Genomic DNA, 18,918 nt, shown 5'->3' on the forward strand with positions numbered 1-18,918 from the left:
TGTTTGTTGCATTAGTAAAGCTCCCTCTCTCTCTCTCTCTGCTGGTTGCTGCTTGATCTTATCACACTTATTCGGCCATGCCTTTTTTGCTTTTTGGTCAAATATTTTCAGTTATCCGAACATTCGGTGCATCCCTACTTATAATCAAAGAAAACTAGTATTACACTCAGTACGAAATTAAATCTACTGTCGATCTGCTGACAGCTAACATTTACTTAACTTTAGTTTCTTGTGCTTTGGCCACGGTTTGTTTTTACAAATCTACCTTCATGTCCTTGGAAAAACATTCATCCTTGTTAATGAAAATTGGCAGCACCCATTCATCTTTTACCAATGGAACGCATTTTAAAGAGAAAATACAAAGAATACAGAGCATCATCAACACAATATCTTGTTTATAGAACACACGGAGCATTGCCTGCATGTGTGTGTGTTTCAGAAGCAAAAGCTCTACATCCTCATAAAGACATTTAAGGATGCTCATAGTCTGTACCATCTATCTTGGCTGTAATCCCGGAATTAAACACGCATTGATTTCTCATACAACTGAGAGTGGGTGTGTTTTGTGGGGTGGGGATCTGGCCCCTTCTGCCAAGCAGCTGTGCCTCAGTGCTGTTAGTATTGTTTAGGTATGAAAGAGGGGGATCACAAAGAGGAAAGAATAAATGCATACAAACATCTGATACCACAAGCAATCAAAAAGAAAGACAGTAGAGAGAATCACTTTCCTCAGTCAGCTCTATTTCATTGGTTTTGTGCTAAAGTATGCGGTTCAAAGTTTACACACGCACACAAACTGAAGACTGTATACTAGAGATGCTAAACTGATATTAGAAATGTCACTGTCTAGAGAGATTCCCATCAATTTAGCCCTCTATCGCTTTCTTCCTCTCACTCGCTCTCTCCCTGTCAAAAGTAATTTAAACACACACATATTCTGTCTCGCTCTTTCATACAGACCCCTTTTGGGCCGAAGTCTCGATTACGGCACGGCATAAACTGGAGGCAAAACAAAGGGAAAACTGGGGGCTGTCAATACAAACCAGCACAGATTAGGCTTAATAAGGAGTTTCAAATATCATCTTGTTATCATACAGTCTCCAATTTGATATTTTAACACATACCTTGCCAAACAAAAGAACTTACCACATCTGTAGTTAAACACAATAAAACTAGCGGACTGAACAGAAACGATCATGAAAGATTCACTTCATAACACTTAAAATAAACGACTATCTTTTGTTGGTGTGGATTATTATTTAGGTATGTGTCTAAAAAAAATATGTCCAAATCAGAAACTGGGGAACAAGCTATTTTTCACGTATTTTGAACGCATAGGGTATGCTAGCTAACGTTGTTAGTTATACAACTATAGAAGTTAACCATCAGCCAGAAACTAAACATAAAGGAAACAGACTGACATCTCTTTTTCTTTAGTTGTCACAAGTGCATTAGTATAAAGGGAGAGGGAACAGTGAGAATGCTCGTGTTATGTGGCAGGTTTGTGTTCAAGTAAATGCATTTGCTAACGTTTGCCACTGTTACTACATGCAGGAATCTATAGATGTATACGCTCTTGGATTCACTGTCTGATCTTTCTGCCTCAGCCTAAGCTCCTCCCACAAAAACGTGTCACAATGTTTACTAACATAAAAGGCATCTATTCTCTAGCTAGACTACATTCAGGGTGTTTTGTGTTTAAGAATAGTTTAAATGTCTTTGACGATTATGTTTATAAAGGCTGTATACAATTAAAAACTTTACAACACTTACTCATCTATATAAATGTATAAGAATTTCATTATGGAATGCACAGTGGTGTGCAAATTATGTAAATAGTGAAAGACCTTGTTGCGTGTTTGTGTTGTACTGCTGATTCGACGTGACCCTGTTTCTGACTCTTATCAGCCAACTGAAGGCTTGTTCAAAAGGAATGTCTTAGGAGGAGTCAGCACAGTTTAGGTCAGTAGTGGTTGCCGGGCAACACTGTTCTTTCTGTGATAGTTGCCAGGCAACACAGCTTCAGGTTAGCAACGATTCTTTCAAATGTCTAATGTGAACTGTTGAGGATTTTATTTTGCTTACTTTTTATTGGCTGAAAAGTGTCAAGCACCTAGTTGTGAATATTTATAAGCTACCGTTTTGGATTTAATACTTTCATACGCATGTGTCTTGTTACACCATTTATCTCTCCAATACTCACACATATGCACGATTTCTTTATGTCGAAGAGAATGTGGATGTGAAATACAGAGGAAGTTAGCAACATGACTTTTCTTCTCCATTCATGTCTGCTTCCATGGCAACGCCGTGGCATGGTAGCTCAGTTTCTGTTCTGGTGGCTTGCTTGTCAATTTCATGAAGATTAGAAACTAGATTCAGTACACTTTGACAGAGTTCAGCAGATGCTAGGTTGTGTACATGCGTTCCTGTTTTTCAGAATATTTTTATAGAACCACATAACTGTGTGAAGTGAATCTTATGCTAGGAGCACAGGTTAGACACGCAGGTTAGATTCAAATGCAGCTTTAATTGTGGGCAATCCAAAGAACAGGCAAGGGTCGTACACAGACAGGCAGTCCAAACAAAGAAATGAACCAACAAAGAAACAAACAAAACAGGCAGGGACCAGAGGCAAAAGAGTAATCCAGGGAACAAGGCAAGAAATCCAAAAAAAACAAAAGACAAGGAACCAGGGAAAATGCTCAGAAACGCAGTGAAACACTAAACAAAACGTCGCTGTGTGTTTATTGAGTGAACATGGTATAAATAGGCTGATACTAACAGGTTGATGAGACACAGGTGAATGCAATCAGTGATGATGAGTCCGGGCAGTGAGTTATGGGAAATGTAGTTTGTGAATGAGTGATAAATAGTCTGATGTGGAGTGCCCTCTGGTGGTTCAATCAGATTCCAGATGCTCCTAAAATTGTCCAGGAGGGAGGTGGCGCGTAGGCGGACCCGGGGGCGGGATCGAGGACCATGCCCGTGGAGCGGAAGAGAACCTGGAGACTGAGGTGGAGCAGGTGACCAGGGTGGAGCAGGCGATGAGGGCGGAGCAGGCTGTGCAGGCGACCAGGGCGAAGCAGGCTGAACAGACGACCCTTCAGGATGCCAGGATACGACGGTTCAGGAACCGACACCGGCTCAGGAACAGGCGTGGATTTGGACATCTTGTCCGAAGACACACGCGTGGAGTCGGACATCTTGTCCGAAGACACAGGCGTGGAGAAGGCTATCATGTCCGAAGACACAGGCGTGGAGTCGGCCATCTTGTCCGAAGACACAGGCGTGGAGAAGGCTATCATGTCCGAAGACACAGGCGCGGAGAAGGCGATCATGTCCGAAGACACAGGCGCGGAGAAGGCCATCATGTCCGAAGACACAGGCGCGGAGTCGGCCATCTTGTCCAAAGACACAGGCGCGGAGATGGCAATCTCAGACGTGACGTGAACAGTTTCCGGCTGGGCAGACGTGACGTGAACAGTCTCCGGCTGGGCAGACGTGACGTGAACAGTCTCCGGCTGGGCAGACGTGACGTGAACAGTCTCCGGCTGGGCAGACGTGACGTGAACAGTCTCCGGCTGGGCAGACGTGACGTGAACAGTCTCCGGCTGGGCAGACGTGACGTGAACAGTTCCCGGCTGGGCAGACGTGACGTGAACAGTCTCCGGCTCGGCAGGATAAATAGTCTGATGTGGAGTGCCCTCTGGTGGTTGTCAAGGGCAGTCCAGCTGGTGACCATTACATAGCCCCCCCTTTAAGGAGCGGATTCCAGACGCTCCTAAAATTGTCCAGGAGGGAGGTGGAGCGTAGGCCGAAGACACAGGCTTGGAGTAGGCCATCTTGTCCGGAGACACAGGCGTGACGTGAACAGTCTCCGGCTTGGTAGGACTGACGTGAACAGTCTCCGGCTTGGTAGGACTGACGTGAACAGTCTCCGGCTTGGTAGGACTGACGTGAACAGTCTCCGGCTTGGTAGGACTGACGTGAACAGTCTCTGGCTCGGCAGGACTGACGTGAAGCTCTGGCTCGGCAGGACTGACGTGAAGCTCTGGCTGAAGGGATGCTGTGAGATTGTGGGACCCTTCATCCACAAAGCCCACAGTAAAGGACAAGCCGCTTAGCTGAAAACTAATATATTGAATTAAAGTCCATTGAGGAGTGTTGGCAGGCTGTCTGAGGCGGAAGAGAAGGATGACTGGGTCCATGGTAGCTATCGCTGCTGGATCTTGCGGGGGCAAAGTTTTCTGTAATGAAACTGCTCTGAGACATGCAGGTTAGATCCAAATGCAGCTTTAATTGTGGGCAATCCAAGGCGTAATCAAAAGAACAGGCAAGGGTCGTACACAGACAGGCAGTCCAAACAAAGAAACAAACCAACAATGAAACAAACTAAACAGGCAGGGACCAGAGGCAAAAGAGTATTCCAGGGAACAAGGCAAGAAATAAAAAAACAAAACAAAAGACAAGCAACCAGGGCAAATGCTCAGAAATGCTGTGAAACACTAAACAAAACTTCGGTGTGTGTGATTAAGTGAACATGGTATAAATAGGCTGATACTAACAGGGTGATGAGACACAGGTGAATGCAATCAGTGATGATGAGTCCGGGCAGTGAGTTATGATAAATGTAGTTAGTGAATGAGTGATAAAAAGTCTGATGTGGAGTGCCCTCTGGTGGTTCTAAAGGGGGGAACCCCATCTGGTGACCGTTAAAGTATAGGTGCAAAACTGATTTTTCAATATAAACTGCTCCTATAGATGAGACTGATCAAACCCAATAAAGCCTTGGAAACCTGTCAGCCTGGGAATAGAACTTGCAACCTTCTGGCACTCTAAGCATTAGAGTGCCACAACCTTTCTTCTCACTATTAACATCCATTAACTGTTGGAAATTGTAAGATGCATTTATTTATCCAGTGATATTTGGAGATGTTTTATAACTCAAAGTATATACAATATTTAATATGAATACATAAAGTTTAACAATAACAGTTACAGTTTACATTATTTTATTTAAAGATTATTTCATTTTAGAGGGTTAAATAATAACGTTAATAAAAAAAATTGCTGTGAATGCTGAATTGCGACGGGTGAGATTGGAAATGTAATTGTATTATTGTTGTAAAATGATAATATATTATACGTAATCTGGCTTCCAAGCTTATATAGACAGGTAATTACACACAGGTGAGAATGATCAGTGTTCAATGAGTCCAGGCAAGGGGTTATGGGAAATGTAGGCTATAATGAAAGTCCAGGTGATGGGGAGAGTGCTCTCTTGTGGCTCACGAGGGTACTGCAGCTGACAGACGTTACAGAAGGGTTCTTCTATGGCATCGCTGAACCTTTTAAGCAACTTATTTTGAATAGTCACTGTAATATGTGTAATATGCATGTTTAATGTAATTAGTCTTTCTTTCTGTGTGCAATGCATCTTTTAGTTTAAAATTAGCATATTGAACTCATTTGCTGTGTTTAACCAATTTGAACTGTTTTGTTTTTTACAGACCTGTCCAGAAATCGTTTCTGTGAAATCCCTCCAGAAGTTTGTTTGTTTGCACCACTGGAGTCATTAAACCTCTATCACAACTGTATAAAGGTTATTCCAGAGGGCATTATTAACCTACATATGCTCACCTACCTAAACATAAGGTAAAAATACAACTTTTCTACTTTATATATATTTTATACTTATATATATTTTTTATTTACCCCACTAGCAATCTCTCTCATGTTACCTTGAGTAGTAAAGGCTTTTCATTCTGTGATGAGATAATTATGTTTTTAAATAAAACTGCATTTGAATTGTATCAAGTGCAATAGTTGCTGATCTAGCACGCTATGGTTATATACATCAGCTGTTGGGGAATTTAGGCATTATCCACACTAATATGTGTTAGAAAAAAGCACCCTTCTCCCTTTTGGCCTTCTGTTCACAATGACACTACATTTGTGGCAACAAAAAATAAGCTTTTCCATGGTTGACAAATCTGAAAACGCTATTAGTACATTTTGAAAAAGAGTCTTTGGAAAGTGAAGACATATTTCTAGTCATGTGACAGATTGTGCTAACTCAAATTCCATTTACCGAAGTCACGCCACTCGGCCGCCTTGTTTGGAAAGTTTTGGCCAGCTATGCCTTAATGTCCTTGAGGAGAGACAGACATTTCTGAATTTCACAATTAAATAACATATTCCCATCGAACAATGAAACCATGTACCATTACTTTTGTTTAACATCTGTTTTGAGGTGTGAACACAGGGTGGCAAACGTCTAAAGTGCCTCTGTGTAGAGCCCCGCCCCACAGAATCATAATTTTCTATTGATTGACGATTGGCTCTTTCTATTAAAAGGAGGTACTTCCTTCACTAGAGCGGCCATATTGTGCGTTGCTCTTTGAAGTGGTCAAATATTTCATTTAAATTGTATTTTGCCATTATTTTCAGTCTACATTTTCACTCACCTATTCAACTTATTGTGTTGAATAACCCCTTCCTCAATTGCCTTTATTTTCTTTAAATGTTCCTCAACATTGGCACAACATTTCAGAGAGGATGAAAGTAAATAAAAGCATACAGAACGACAGAATGACGCATGTCAAAGCATCTTACATTTTACTCATGCACAGGGTGCTTTTGGTAGTTTGTAACCTGTTCACCCTTCTTTTACATATAACAGGCTTCATTCTGTCAATAAACACACATTTCTGAAAGTGTGAATCAACACTAAATTAAATTATGTTCGGGAGGAGCATGTGCAGATAACTAACCCGGCTGGCTTGCTATGACCAATCTCACAATCAGATAACTAACCCCACTTGCTTTCCATAACCAATCTCACCAATCATCTTTAAGCCCGGGAGAAAACCCCTACAAATAGACAAGACGCCTTGCCCGCATTCTCTCTACATTTTCGCATCCCGCCTCCACCCCAACTCCTATTTTAACACGGCATAACAGGGGGAAACGACCTGAGTCCAGGCACACGCCGGACCCGGGGCCCTCTCCCCGGACAAGGGGCTGGCGCTCCAAGTTCGGAGGAACCACCGAACTCTGAGCCCTCTACCCGGGACAGCACGCCAAATACGCATAATATCCCCCATCTGTAGTTATAATATGCGAGGCGAACTCGTGAATTCACACATAATGTTTATCTCGACCCTCTGGCATGTGCAGATAAAGCCAAGTTTTGGGATAAGTTGTGAAGTCATTCGTGATTCTCCATGATTGTGCTCGAGTATCATTGAATCTGTTTTTGGGAAAGCATCCATTAAGGCCGGTTTTATGAGTCCTTCGGTACAGATTAGGTTTTTTGCTGATGTGTTCAGCGATTGGACTCACTCTACTTTTGGAGGCAAGAGGCTGCTGTTCCTCAGAAAAACTGGAGCGAAATCTGACAGGGTAAAGATTTGCTGTCAGAGTGAGATCTTTGGAGACAGTTTGGAGTGCTGTTGTGGTAGAATGAGGGCTGAGTGATGAGAGCTCTTGGCTGGAAGCATCAATAATAAAAGAACAGTTATGGATCAGAACATGAGCCCTAGAGCTCTAGTGATTTGTGTCTACGCTTGCGTCAGTTAGAATTTATTTAAAGCTAACAAAAGTTTAAGGAAACACTATAACTTGGAAATTGGTTATTATTAACAAAAATATATAATGGTTAAATACATATAATGGACCAACAATAATGACTCATTGCACTGCAGTTTTGTCCAATGAAGCTCCTTACTTTTAAAACGTGTATAACCAAGTTCAATTGACTTTAGATGCATTTGTGATAAATTGTGTTTAATAGGTATTAACATTATATTTTTTCTAATTCGTATCGTTTTTTTGTTTGTTTTTTTTAGTCGAAATCAGTTGTCTGTTCTCCCAAAGTATCTCTTCAATCTTCCTTTGAAAGTACTGGTGGTCAGTAACAACAAACTCCTCTGTGTTCCTGAGGAGATCGGCAAGGCCAAAGACCTCATGGAACTGGTCAGTGTGTGATTCTTTTTTATGTGAGATTAATTGTATACGTATGTGTGTGTGTGTGTGTGTGTGTGTGTGTGTTTATGTGTGATGTCAAACTATCGTACACTATCGCCTATACATGTGAGTGAAAAGGAGCAATTTTACAAGTTAAGATGATATACAGTACATAATGTCTGGAAATAACAAAACATTCACTGTAAAGTATACAAACAATGCGTAATTTATACAATGTACACATAATCATTCATAATATACAGTATGTACGGTAATGTTTAGCAGGTGAACATTAATATATTATATTAATTATACTGAAATAGATAACATCAGGTACAGTAAAAGATAAATATGATATTAGTATGCTTGTCAGAGACCAGCACAGACTAATCTAGAGTCTAGTGTAATCTAATACAAGTGTTTTGTTAATGTTTGTGTTTGTCTTTTCTGTCCAGGACATAAGCTGTAATGAGATCCAAGTGCTTCCTGCTCAGATAGGGAAACTCCTCGGTTTACGAGAACTCAACATACGAAGGAATTGCCTTCAAGTGCTGCCAGATGGTACACATGCGAACACAGACACCCATCAATCAAAGCATCAATCGCACGAACATTTAAAGGTCCAAGATGCCATTTTTCTAGGAGGATCTATTGACAGCACATAACATGCAACATAATATGCATAACTATGTGTTCAGAGGTGTATAAAGACCTTACAGAATGAAGCCTTAAGTTTTTATACATTAAAATGAGCTACAGAATTTATATCTACAAAGTGAGCTAGCGTGAGCCGTTGGTTGCAATTCACGACCTAAATTACATACACTGGACCTTTAATAGAACAAATCAAGTAACTCATATACAGTGTACTGCATATCCTTTCATCTTTGTTTCATTTATATTCTTTTGTCTTCTCTTTGTTTTATCTCTCTCCCACAGAGTTGTCCGATCTGCCGTTGATCAGGTTGGATTTCTCTTGTAATAAAATCACTGAAATCCCTCAGTCTTACAGAAAACTCAAACAGTTACAGCACATCATTCTTGACAACAATCCCATGCAATCTCCACCAGCACAGGTATGTCCAAATGTATCCGTTGCTGTGTATCTGCACAGAACGGATGAAATGCTCAAGTGCTTATACTGTCTGTCTTTAATGCTTGGGTGTTTGCGCCATCTAGCGGCATTTGCTATGTTTCGCCTGTTTTGCTTGAAACGGGCCTCCACTTGCACTCGAAAAAGAGCCCTTCCCTCCCATCACGTTGCTCACGCATCAGGGTCGGAGGGGCTTGAGGCAAAAGTTTCACCAAAATCATATGAAAAGACCCTCAAAGTCATATTTTTTTCAAGAAACAACAAGTAATATAGTCTGTCTTACATTGTCGTTTTTTGCAAAAAGAAATCCATATAAAGCCAGTGCAATCTACAAGGATGCTACGGCACAACTATGACGAAACCACATTTAAGTGGTACTTAACTGCTGTGGAAGAAACAAAGTGAGTTGTGCCAAGCAGAGTCGTACTAAACCTGACGGTACCATGCAGTGGGAAAGCGTCACAAGTTAAAGTGTTGCCAGTGTAACCGGTTAAAACTTGAAGTGGCGACGAGGTCTTAAAAAAGGTCATAATAAGTAGTACATATAACTCCATGATTCCTGTATATACCCTGTTCAATTAAAACAATAATAAATGTTTGCATTATTTAAGGATCCAAAATTTACGAAGTGTTATTGTGGAAATACGTCATCACAATCTATGAAAAAGATTTGTTGATAGCTGATCATGTCACGGAAAATAGTTCTGTATAAACAAATTGAATGAATGGTGGCTAGACTCCATTCATAAAAATGCGTTAAAAGTGTAATATTTGATAAAATATCATTAAATATATTAAATTAATATGTTCAGTTGAATTAAATATGTCTTTTATCACAAGTGTGTTTTGGGGGACCTCCAAATTGCAAACGCCGCCCCTGACCCTGATTACATAGTTCATTAAACTTGATTCAGTAAAATCTTGTTTATTTAAGAAAAGATTGAGTTAACAAAACACAAAAAGTCATCCTGCAGAACCCTCTTTACACAACATTAGCACTTTAAAGTAAAGTACACTTTTAACTTTACATGCTATAATTCATATAATGCTGTCCAGCTGTTATATTCTACCATAGTGTACATGCCTTAGTTGGTGTATATTTTGTAAAAATGGCGAAAGGAATATGTTCGAAACAGTATGCCACAGTTTGGAATGATGCATATTATTATTTTAGCAGCTTGATTCATTCTCAATTAAGATGTAGAATGACCTCAGGACAAAATGTATCAACCATTAATGAACTGTGAAACTACGTCATCCTGACCATTCAATGTGGAGATGTGAATCTTCACATGCCTCAAAATTCAATTTGATAATTATTCAGTAAAAATTGTCAGGACTCTGTCCTTCCTGTCTCGAGTTCTCTAGCTCACTGGGCAGAGTCATGACATCGCCACGTCTTTCGGGTTTCTGTTGTGTTACGTGTGGAGACCTCCTGTGATGTCTCTCAGCCCCGCCCTCCTTTCTCCCGTAATTGTTTCATTAGGGTTCCATTCCCATCATCTGCTCTATGTTTCACCCTCGTTAGGGTTTTATTCCCATCACCTGCTCTGTTGTTCAATCTCGTTAGGGTTTCATTCCCATCACCTCTCACCACTCTCCCCATGTAATTACTCCTCTTTAGTCTCTCCCTTTATATAGTCCCAGTTGCCCTCTGTTCAGTGTCGGTGCATTGTTTGCGTTTGTTCTCAACACTGATGTCGTGCACTCACGATAGTGTCCCCGTTTCTCGTGTTGGTGGATTACCCTGGTTCCTGTTTACAGTTTGTGAACTTATTATTTCGCTTTTCTAAAGACAATGTTTTGTTTTGTCTCCCTCGTGGGAAGTGTTTGTTTTCTAGGTGTTTGTTTGCTTGTTTTTTGTGCATGTTTTCCCCATTTTGGGTTTTCATTTAATAAAAGTTTGAGTCTGCCTGCATCTGGGTTCTGTCCAAAACAATTTTGTGTCAAAAAATACTTTAATCGTAATATGCTGCCAAATATATATTAAGGTTACACAGATTCAATTTTGGGAGAGTATGCAACGAAAACCATTACAATTCGGAGCTAACATTTTTTTATAATAATTGTTGTGACTGGCATGTGTCTGGCATGTTCATTGTTACAACAATAGTGTCATACATATCATCTTTTAAGACCAAAACCTCTTCTGTGTTGTTCGGTCTATTCCGTCCTCCTCATGTAAGATGCAGGGATTTGTGAACTTCCACCCTTCTGAATCTGATAACTTATAAATTTGTATCATGTTTTATCTTATTGTGGCTTTTCCTGTCCCAGCATGCAATGTTCTAGGACGCACATTTTCTCTCTGCTCTACGTGTAAAGGAAATTAGTTGCTATTAAGGTTTGCTTGGAATGTTCTGTGGGATTTTGTTGCACCTTTTCTTTGGAACTTTGTACTTTGGCAACACTCCCAGACAGAAAAATAATACAGTGCTTTAGTTTCTACAGTGTAGACAGGTGGGCTGCTATCATCAAATGATTATTCTACTGAAAGGTGGGCGTCATAGTGACTGAGGTATTTAGTACAAAAAGCACGTACAAGGTTGTTTAGCAAAATTAGAGGGATTAATTGAACAATTTAATTGTACTTTTATATGATTTATGACATCATTAAATGATTATATAGTTTATGTATGTTATGTCAGTGTTGTTACTACTTCCTTATTTCCTTCTGTTTTCTCTTTGTTTTCAGATCTGTCTAAAAGGAAAGATTCATATCTTTAAGTATTTAAATCTACAGGCGTGTCGCCTAGATAAGAAACCAGACACACTTGACCTGCCCTCACTGGGAAAACGTTGTTTACCTCAGCAGCTGACAGACAGGTAGTCATGTTCGTCCCTGTCATGATTATGTCATCTTGTGATCATGTTTATATTACATCAGCTAGCGTATAACGCCAGTCTCATGCACCCATAAACATGTTGACTGGCTGTATTTCCACTGGTGACTCACATCACAACGCAAAAATATTTTTTTTCCTCCCCTGCCCAAATGTTGTAGGTCACTACTACACAAATTTTCTCATTTCAACAATTTTCCCTCTTTTATATTATATATGTATTATATTTCCCCTATTATATAATATTTTTCCACTCGTTTCTTAAAACAGCTAAACTGCATTTATTTTGCATCCAACTTGCATCACTGATGATGTTTTGTGCGCTTGTCTCTTTGTACATGAATGTGTGTTCGTCTAGTATGGAAGATTTCTATCCGAGTAAAAATCACGGTCCTGACTCGGGTATTGGCAGCGACAATGGTGACAAAAGGCTTTCGACTACAGAGGTATTGACACACAAATACATATACTGCCTTTTGCCTAGCAAGTACATACAATGGATGCTCTGAGTAAGGTCTACCCTTGAAATGGGGCGAGACCAAAAATCTTGCCGTTGTTTTGTGTCAATGCCAGATTTCAAATCGCCAATGCGCTTCAAGACCAAACAAGCTGTTAAACTCAAATTACAGGAATGAAAGAATCAGGGATTGGCTCTTTTATTTTTCTGCTTGGAGAGGAGACCCTTCCATTAGGGCAGTGTTCTCCTATATTTTACGATTCATCTTTTTGTAGGGCTGCACAGTATATCCAAATATTGCAAATGTGCATCAGAATCAAAAAGTAATAATGTAAATGTAAATCATGTACTGTATGTTCAATTTGTAAATGTATTTAAAAATATATTTTGATGATTGCACATTTTGCTTCAGCATAATGCAGTCCTATCCCTATGTTATGATTTATCACATGTTTCTAATTTTGTTATGATTTCATCACCTTCAAATCAGATAAAATCATTAGAATGTAAAGCTCTCATTGCTAGCAATTCATTAAATTCTTCTAACAAGTCTAACGAAACAAAAAAGTTAAAAAAGGGTTAAAAAAACAAGAGAGTTAGATGCAGAAGTAACTGAAGCCAGAAATCATAATACAGTACAGATCTTATATTTTTGTTGGTACAAACTCAAAAAATGTGATTCATGAAATGATAATGATGGAAACAAATAGCAAGTGTCTCTGTTAATAGCATGCCATATGAGCCAATATATTTTGATTGCTCTTTATTTTAGGATTTTTCTTTTGAAAGGAGAACTAGAGACTGTAGTGACTTTCAGCCAGAGGCACACCTTTTAAAGTGCATGCATAAAGAAAGCTACAGTAAGAGCCCAAATAGCAGTTCTGTTTTTCTATGTTGATTACATTTTATTGGCACAGGGTGCTGTTTGACAGGGAGCCTTGAAGACACCTACATTGTTTCAGTTCTGTGGAACAAATCTTTTTTTTCCATGCCTAAAACACACCATTAAAGTAGCAGTTGTTTGATGTTTGGACAGGTATTTGATGTCTGTACAGGTACCTGGCAGGTGTTCACTCTGGTTACTTTTGTTTAGAATTTCTTTGGGAATTGGCTAAATGTGTTGAGCTGGTTTCTGCAGGTTAATCTTGCTCACTTAAACTTTTCATACTCTATACTTGACAATACAGAGCTGCAAATTTGCTTGCCTTGTTTTTACTGTCAGTGTAATCGGATGTGATCGGATGTGTTCTATGACCGTGTAAACAGGAAAAAAAAGCATGCATTCGAGATCGGTTTCAGGCCTCATTCATATGAGGAAATAAATCAGATATGTGCCAATTGAATGTCATGTAAACCGGCAGATCGGATATTCACCCGTCAAAGTAAGTCGTACATCATTAATGCCTTTCACACAGAGATGATCCCGGAAAATTGCCATATTGTTCGCCAGTTAACAAATACATGCATGCATGATACATACTTGTCACCAAACTGAAACTCAAGACGAGAAAATAGCGATGTCAGCTTAAATGCAGTTTTAAAAGTGCTCTAACCACTAACGCTTAAGTGGTTAGAGCATGGCGCTAGCAATGCCAAGGTCATGGGTTCGATCCCAGGCATTGCACATACTCCAATACAAATGTCCAATACAGCATACATTTTTTATCAGTAATCTTCATCCTTATATCAGAATGAGTACAACCTTATCGTTCATCCTAGTGTTAAAGGAACAGTTCACCCAAAAATTCAAATTCTGTCTTCATTTACTCACCCTCAATCTGTTTAAAAATGTTCCTGCTACGGTAGTAAATGGTGGCCAGGAATAGTTTGGTTAGAAGCATTCTTCCAAATATTTTTCTCAGCAGAACAAAGCTTTTCTACCATCAGCAATCACTGCATCTACCCTATCATATTCCACCGGATGCTGATGCCAAGCTTGCTATGAAAGAACTTCATGCAGCCATCAGTAAACAACAGACTGCTCACCCGGAGGCTGCATTTATTGTTGCGGGAGATTTAAATCACTCTACCTTAAAGACAGTGCTCCCTAAATTCCACCAGCATGTTTCCTGCCACACAAGAGGAAACAAAACTTTGGACAATGTCTACACAAACATGGCTGAAGCTTACACCGCGACCCCCCTCCCCCACCTGGGTCAATCTGATCACCTTTCTTTGTTCCTCACCCCCAAGTACATTAATCTCATTAATCGTGTGAAGCCATCAGTGAAGACCATCAAGGTTTGGCCTGCGGGGGCAGACTTTTCACTCCCGGAAAGGTTTCTACACACAGACTGGAGTCTGTTTGCTTCTCAGGCCACCAGTGGCTCTCACACGGACATAGACAGTTACACCTCATCTGTATTGGACTACATTAATTCCACCATTGATAATGTCACAACCCAGAAGCAGATCACCACGTACCCTAATCAGAAGCCATGGATGAACAAGGAAGTGCGCCTCCTGTTGAAAGCACGTAACACTGCCTTCCGATCGGATGATGCACAGGCCTATAGTACTTCCAGGGCAAATCTGAAGAGGGGCATCAAAAAGGCCAAGCACTGCTACAAGCTGAAGCTAGAGGAGCATTTTTCTAATTCTGACCCTCGACGCATGTGGCAGGGCATCCAGGCCATCAGTGATTACAAACCCAACCACTCCACCCCCATAGCCACAGATGCCGTCTTCCTGAACGAGCTTAATGACTTTTATGCTCGCTTTGAGAGAGACAATAAGGAAACAGCTACCAAGCTCACACCCTCTGCTGACCACCCAATCATCACACTTAACTCCACTGATGTTCACACAGCACTAAGCCGGATCAACGCGCCCAAGGCTGCTGGCCCAGACGGCATCCCTGGTCGTGTACTCAAGGCATGTGCGGAGCCGCTCGCTGGGGTCTTCACGGACATCTTCAACCTGTCCCTCGCCCAAGCAGTGGTTCCAGCATGTCTTAAATCCACCTCCATTGTGCCCATCCCAAAACATTCGAACCTGACATGCCTTAACGACTACCGCCCTGTAGCACTCACACCCATTGTTATGAAGTGCTTTGAGCGGCTGTTCCTGGCACACCTAAAGGTCTCCCTACCACCCACACTGGACCCATACCAATTTGCCTATCGCAACAATAGGAGCACGGATGATGCAGTGTCCATGGCGCTGCACTCTGTGCTCACACATCTGGACAATAAGGACACTTACGCACGCATGTTGTTTGTAGACTTCAGCTCTGCTTTCAACACGGTCATCCCTTCCAAACTAATCATCAAACTTGGAAACATAGGCATCAACAACCCTACCTGCAACTGGATTATGGACTTCCTGACGAACAGGCCTCAGCTTGTTAGGTTAGGCCACATCTGCTCCACCACCACCACCCTCAACAGTGGTGTACCACAGGGCTGCGCACTGAGCCCCTTTCTCTACTCCCTTTTCACACTCGACTGCAGGCCTGTGAACGGATCTAACTCCTTCATCAAGTTTGCAGACGATACAACAGTGATTAGTCTCATCAGCAACAACGATGAGACTGCATACAGGGATGAGGTCCGACACCTGGCCACATGGTGCTCAGACAACAACCTGCTCCTTAACACCTCCAAGACAAAGGAGATCATCGTGGACTTCAGGAAGGCGAAAGGAGGCACACACGACCCCATCCACATTAATGGGATGGCTGTTGAACGTGTTTCCAGTTTTAAGTTCCTGGGGACTCACATTTCGGAGGACCTGTCCTGGACCACCAACACCTCATGCCTGGTTAAGAAGGCTCACCAGCGTCTCTTCTTTCTGAGGACACTGAAGAAGAACCAACTGTCTTCAACTATCCTGGTGAACTTCTATCTCTGCACGATAGAGAGCATCCTGACCAACTGTGTCACAGTCTGGTACGGGAACTGTTCTGTTGCTGAGCGCAAGGCACTGCAGCGGGTGGTGAAAACAGCCCAGCGCATCACAGGGACTACACTTTCTGCCATTGAGGACATCCAGAAGAAACGCTGTCTGCGACGAGCTCGCAGCATTCTCAAGGACTCCTCTCACCCCGCTCATAGACTGTTTACTCTCCTGCCTTCCGGTAGACGCTTCCGGTGCCTCCGGACAAGAACCAGCAGACTAAGAAACAGCTTTTTTCCCAGAGCTGTTTCATTATTGAACTCTGCCCCCCACTGATTCCACTACCTCTCTTACCTTTAACTCCAATGCTGCTATAACATTGTTTACATTGCACTACAGGGCTGCATGCATGACTGAACTGTACACACCAGTACTTCATGTATCTGCTCTACCGGACTGTTTACACACACACAGCATCATTTGCACTCTATACTGCTCACTTACACACCGGGAATATTTAACTGAATGCTCATTTGCACTAATGGACCACTTCCATAACTGCACTAACCTATCTACTGCACTGTAATTCTATTAACTGCATCCACTCATCTATTGCACTGTAATTCTATTAACTGCATCCACTCATCTATTGCACGGTAACTTCAATAACTGCATTAACTAATCTACTGCACTGTAATTCTATTAACTGCATCCACTCATCTATTGCACTGTAACTTCAATAACTGCATTAACTAATCTACTGCACTGTAATTCTATTAACTGCATCCACTCATCTATTGCACTGTAACTTCAATAACTGCATTAACTAATCTACTGCACTGTAATTCTATTAACTGCATCCACTCATCTATTGCACTGTAACTTCAATAACTGCATTAACTAATCTACTGCACTGTAATTCTAGTAACTGCATCCACTCATCTATTGCACGGTAACTTCAATAACTGCATTAACTAATCTACTGCACTGTAATTCTATTAACTGCATCCACTCATCTATTGCACTGTAACTTCAATAACTGCATTAACTAATCTACTGCACTGTAATTCTATTAACTGCATCCACTCATCTATTGCACTGTAACTTCAATAACTGCATTAACTAATCTACTGCACTGTAATTCTATTAACTGCATCCACTCATCTATTGCACTGTAACTTCAATAACTGCATTAACTAATCTACTGCACTGTAATTCTAGTAACTGCATCCACTCATCTATTGCACGGTAACTTCAATAACTGCATTAACTAATTTACTGCACTGTAATTCTATTAACTGCATCCACTCATCTATTGCACTGTAACTTCAATAACTGCATTAACTAATCTACTGCACTGTAATTCTATTAACTGCATCCACTAATCTATTGCACTGTAACTTCAATAACTGCATTAACTAATCTACTGCACTGTAATTCTATTAACTGCATCCACTCATCTATTGCACTGTAACTTCAATAACTGCATTAACTAATCTACTGCACTGTAATTCTATTAACTGCATCCACTCATCTATTGCACTGTAACTTCAATAACTGCATTAACTAATCTACTGCACTGTAATTCTAGTAACTGCATCCACTCATCTATTGCACTGTAACTTCAATAACTGCATTAACTAATCTACTGCTCTGTAACCTATAAACTGCATTAACTCATCTTCTGGACTGCAACCTATTAACTGCATTAACTCATCCACTGCACTGTAACTTCAACAACTGCATTAACTCACCTATTGCACTGCAACTTTAATAGCCAATGTCAATAATTTATGCATACCTAAGTCGCTTGCACTATTTTAGTCTAAATTATTATCTGTTCATATCCACCTGTACATTAATGTTCATAGTATATAGCCATCTGTATATATTGTTCATAGTATATACCTTCTGTCATATTTTCATAGAACATTCCTACTGCAAAATATTCTTATAATCCATGCCCACTGTATTATATTCTCTCATATTGTATTCTGTATTTATTCTAACTGTATATCCTGCACTTGCTAACTGCACTTTGGTTAGACCTAAACTACATTTCGTTACACTGTACTTGTATATGTGTAATGACAATAAAGTTGAATCTAATCTAATCTAATCAGCTCAAGCGAGCTCTCTTATAAATAGGAAAAACATCTTACCTTCTTCAGATCAGCATCGACAATTTGTCTCAGACACCATGTCAACTACCGTTGTCAACAAAAGTTTTGCCAACCCCAATCTTTCAGTGCCACCAAGCGCGTCGCAAAAGCACAAGAGGGTACACTGTCACCTCTTCCAGAAAGGTTTCCACCTCCTTTTCCTTACGCCTCAGCATGTCACACGATCCCCATCCAACCTTTCCAACGAGGACGTCCTTTTCACAAGGCGAATGACCAAGGCGGAACTATACGGCCTCTAAATCTCATCCCAGAATGATTCCACAGGTCTGCAAAACCAAGGCAAATCATCCAGACCACCCCCTGAAAACCCTAGTCAATGCCTCTCTCAACTCAAACCTCCACCACCTCAGCCGTCATATCTCCAGCAGGACACCTCACTGCCACAGCAACCACCTTAACAATCACCAGCACTTTCATATCAAAACCTAACACTCCTGACGCCTCTTGAGGGACCAGCACTCCCGTCTCGCACTCAGCCACAGCACACTTCTCAGCAGAAGCCAGTATCGCCTCAGAGACCCCCTCCGCAGAGAC

General features: G+C 40.9%; 1 protein-coding gene across 1 annotated transcript in view; it reads left to right on the forward strand.

The window, feature by feature from the left end:
• The window catches only part of lrch2 (leucine-rich repeats and calponin homology (CH) domain containing 2), a 69,148-nt gene that overhangs the window by 10,065 nt on the left and 40,165 nt on the right, over positions 1-18,918 (forward strand). The window contains exons 2-7 of the mRNA XM_079478623.1: positions 5,514-5,658; positions 7,854-7,980; positions 8,427-8,532; positions 8,911-9,047; positions 11,760-11,890; positions 12,266-12,353. Coding sequence (XP_079334749.1) covers positions 5,514-5,658; positions 7,854-7,980; positions 8,427-8,532; positions 8,911-9,047; positions 11,760-11,890; positions 12,266-12,353 — 734 coding nt within the window. The remainder of the gene's footprint in view (positions 1-5,513; positions 5,659-7,853; positions 7,981-8,426; positions 8,533-8,910; positions 9,048-11,759; positions 11,891-12,265; positions 12,354-18,918) is intronic.

This window comes from Barbatula barbatula, assembly GCF_947034865.1.
Source record: "Barbatula barbatula genome assembly, chromosome: 2".
NCBI classification, from domain to species: Eukaryota; Metazoa; Chordata; class Actinopteri; order Cypriniformes; family Nemacheilidae; genus Barbatula; species Barbatula barbatula.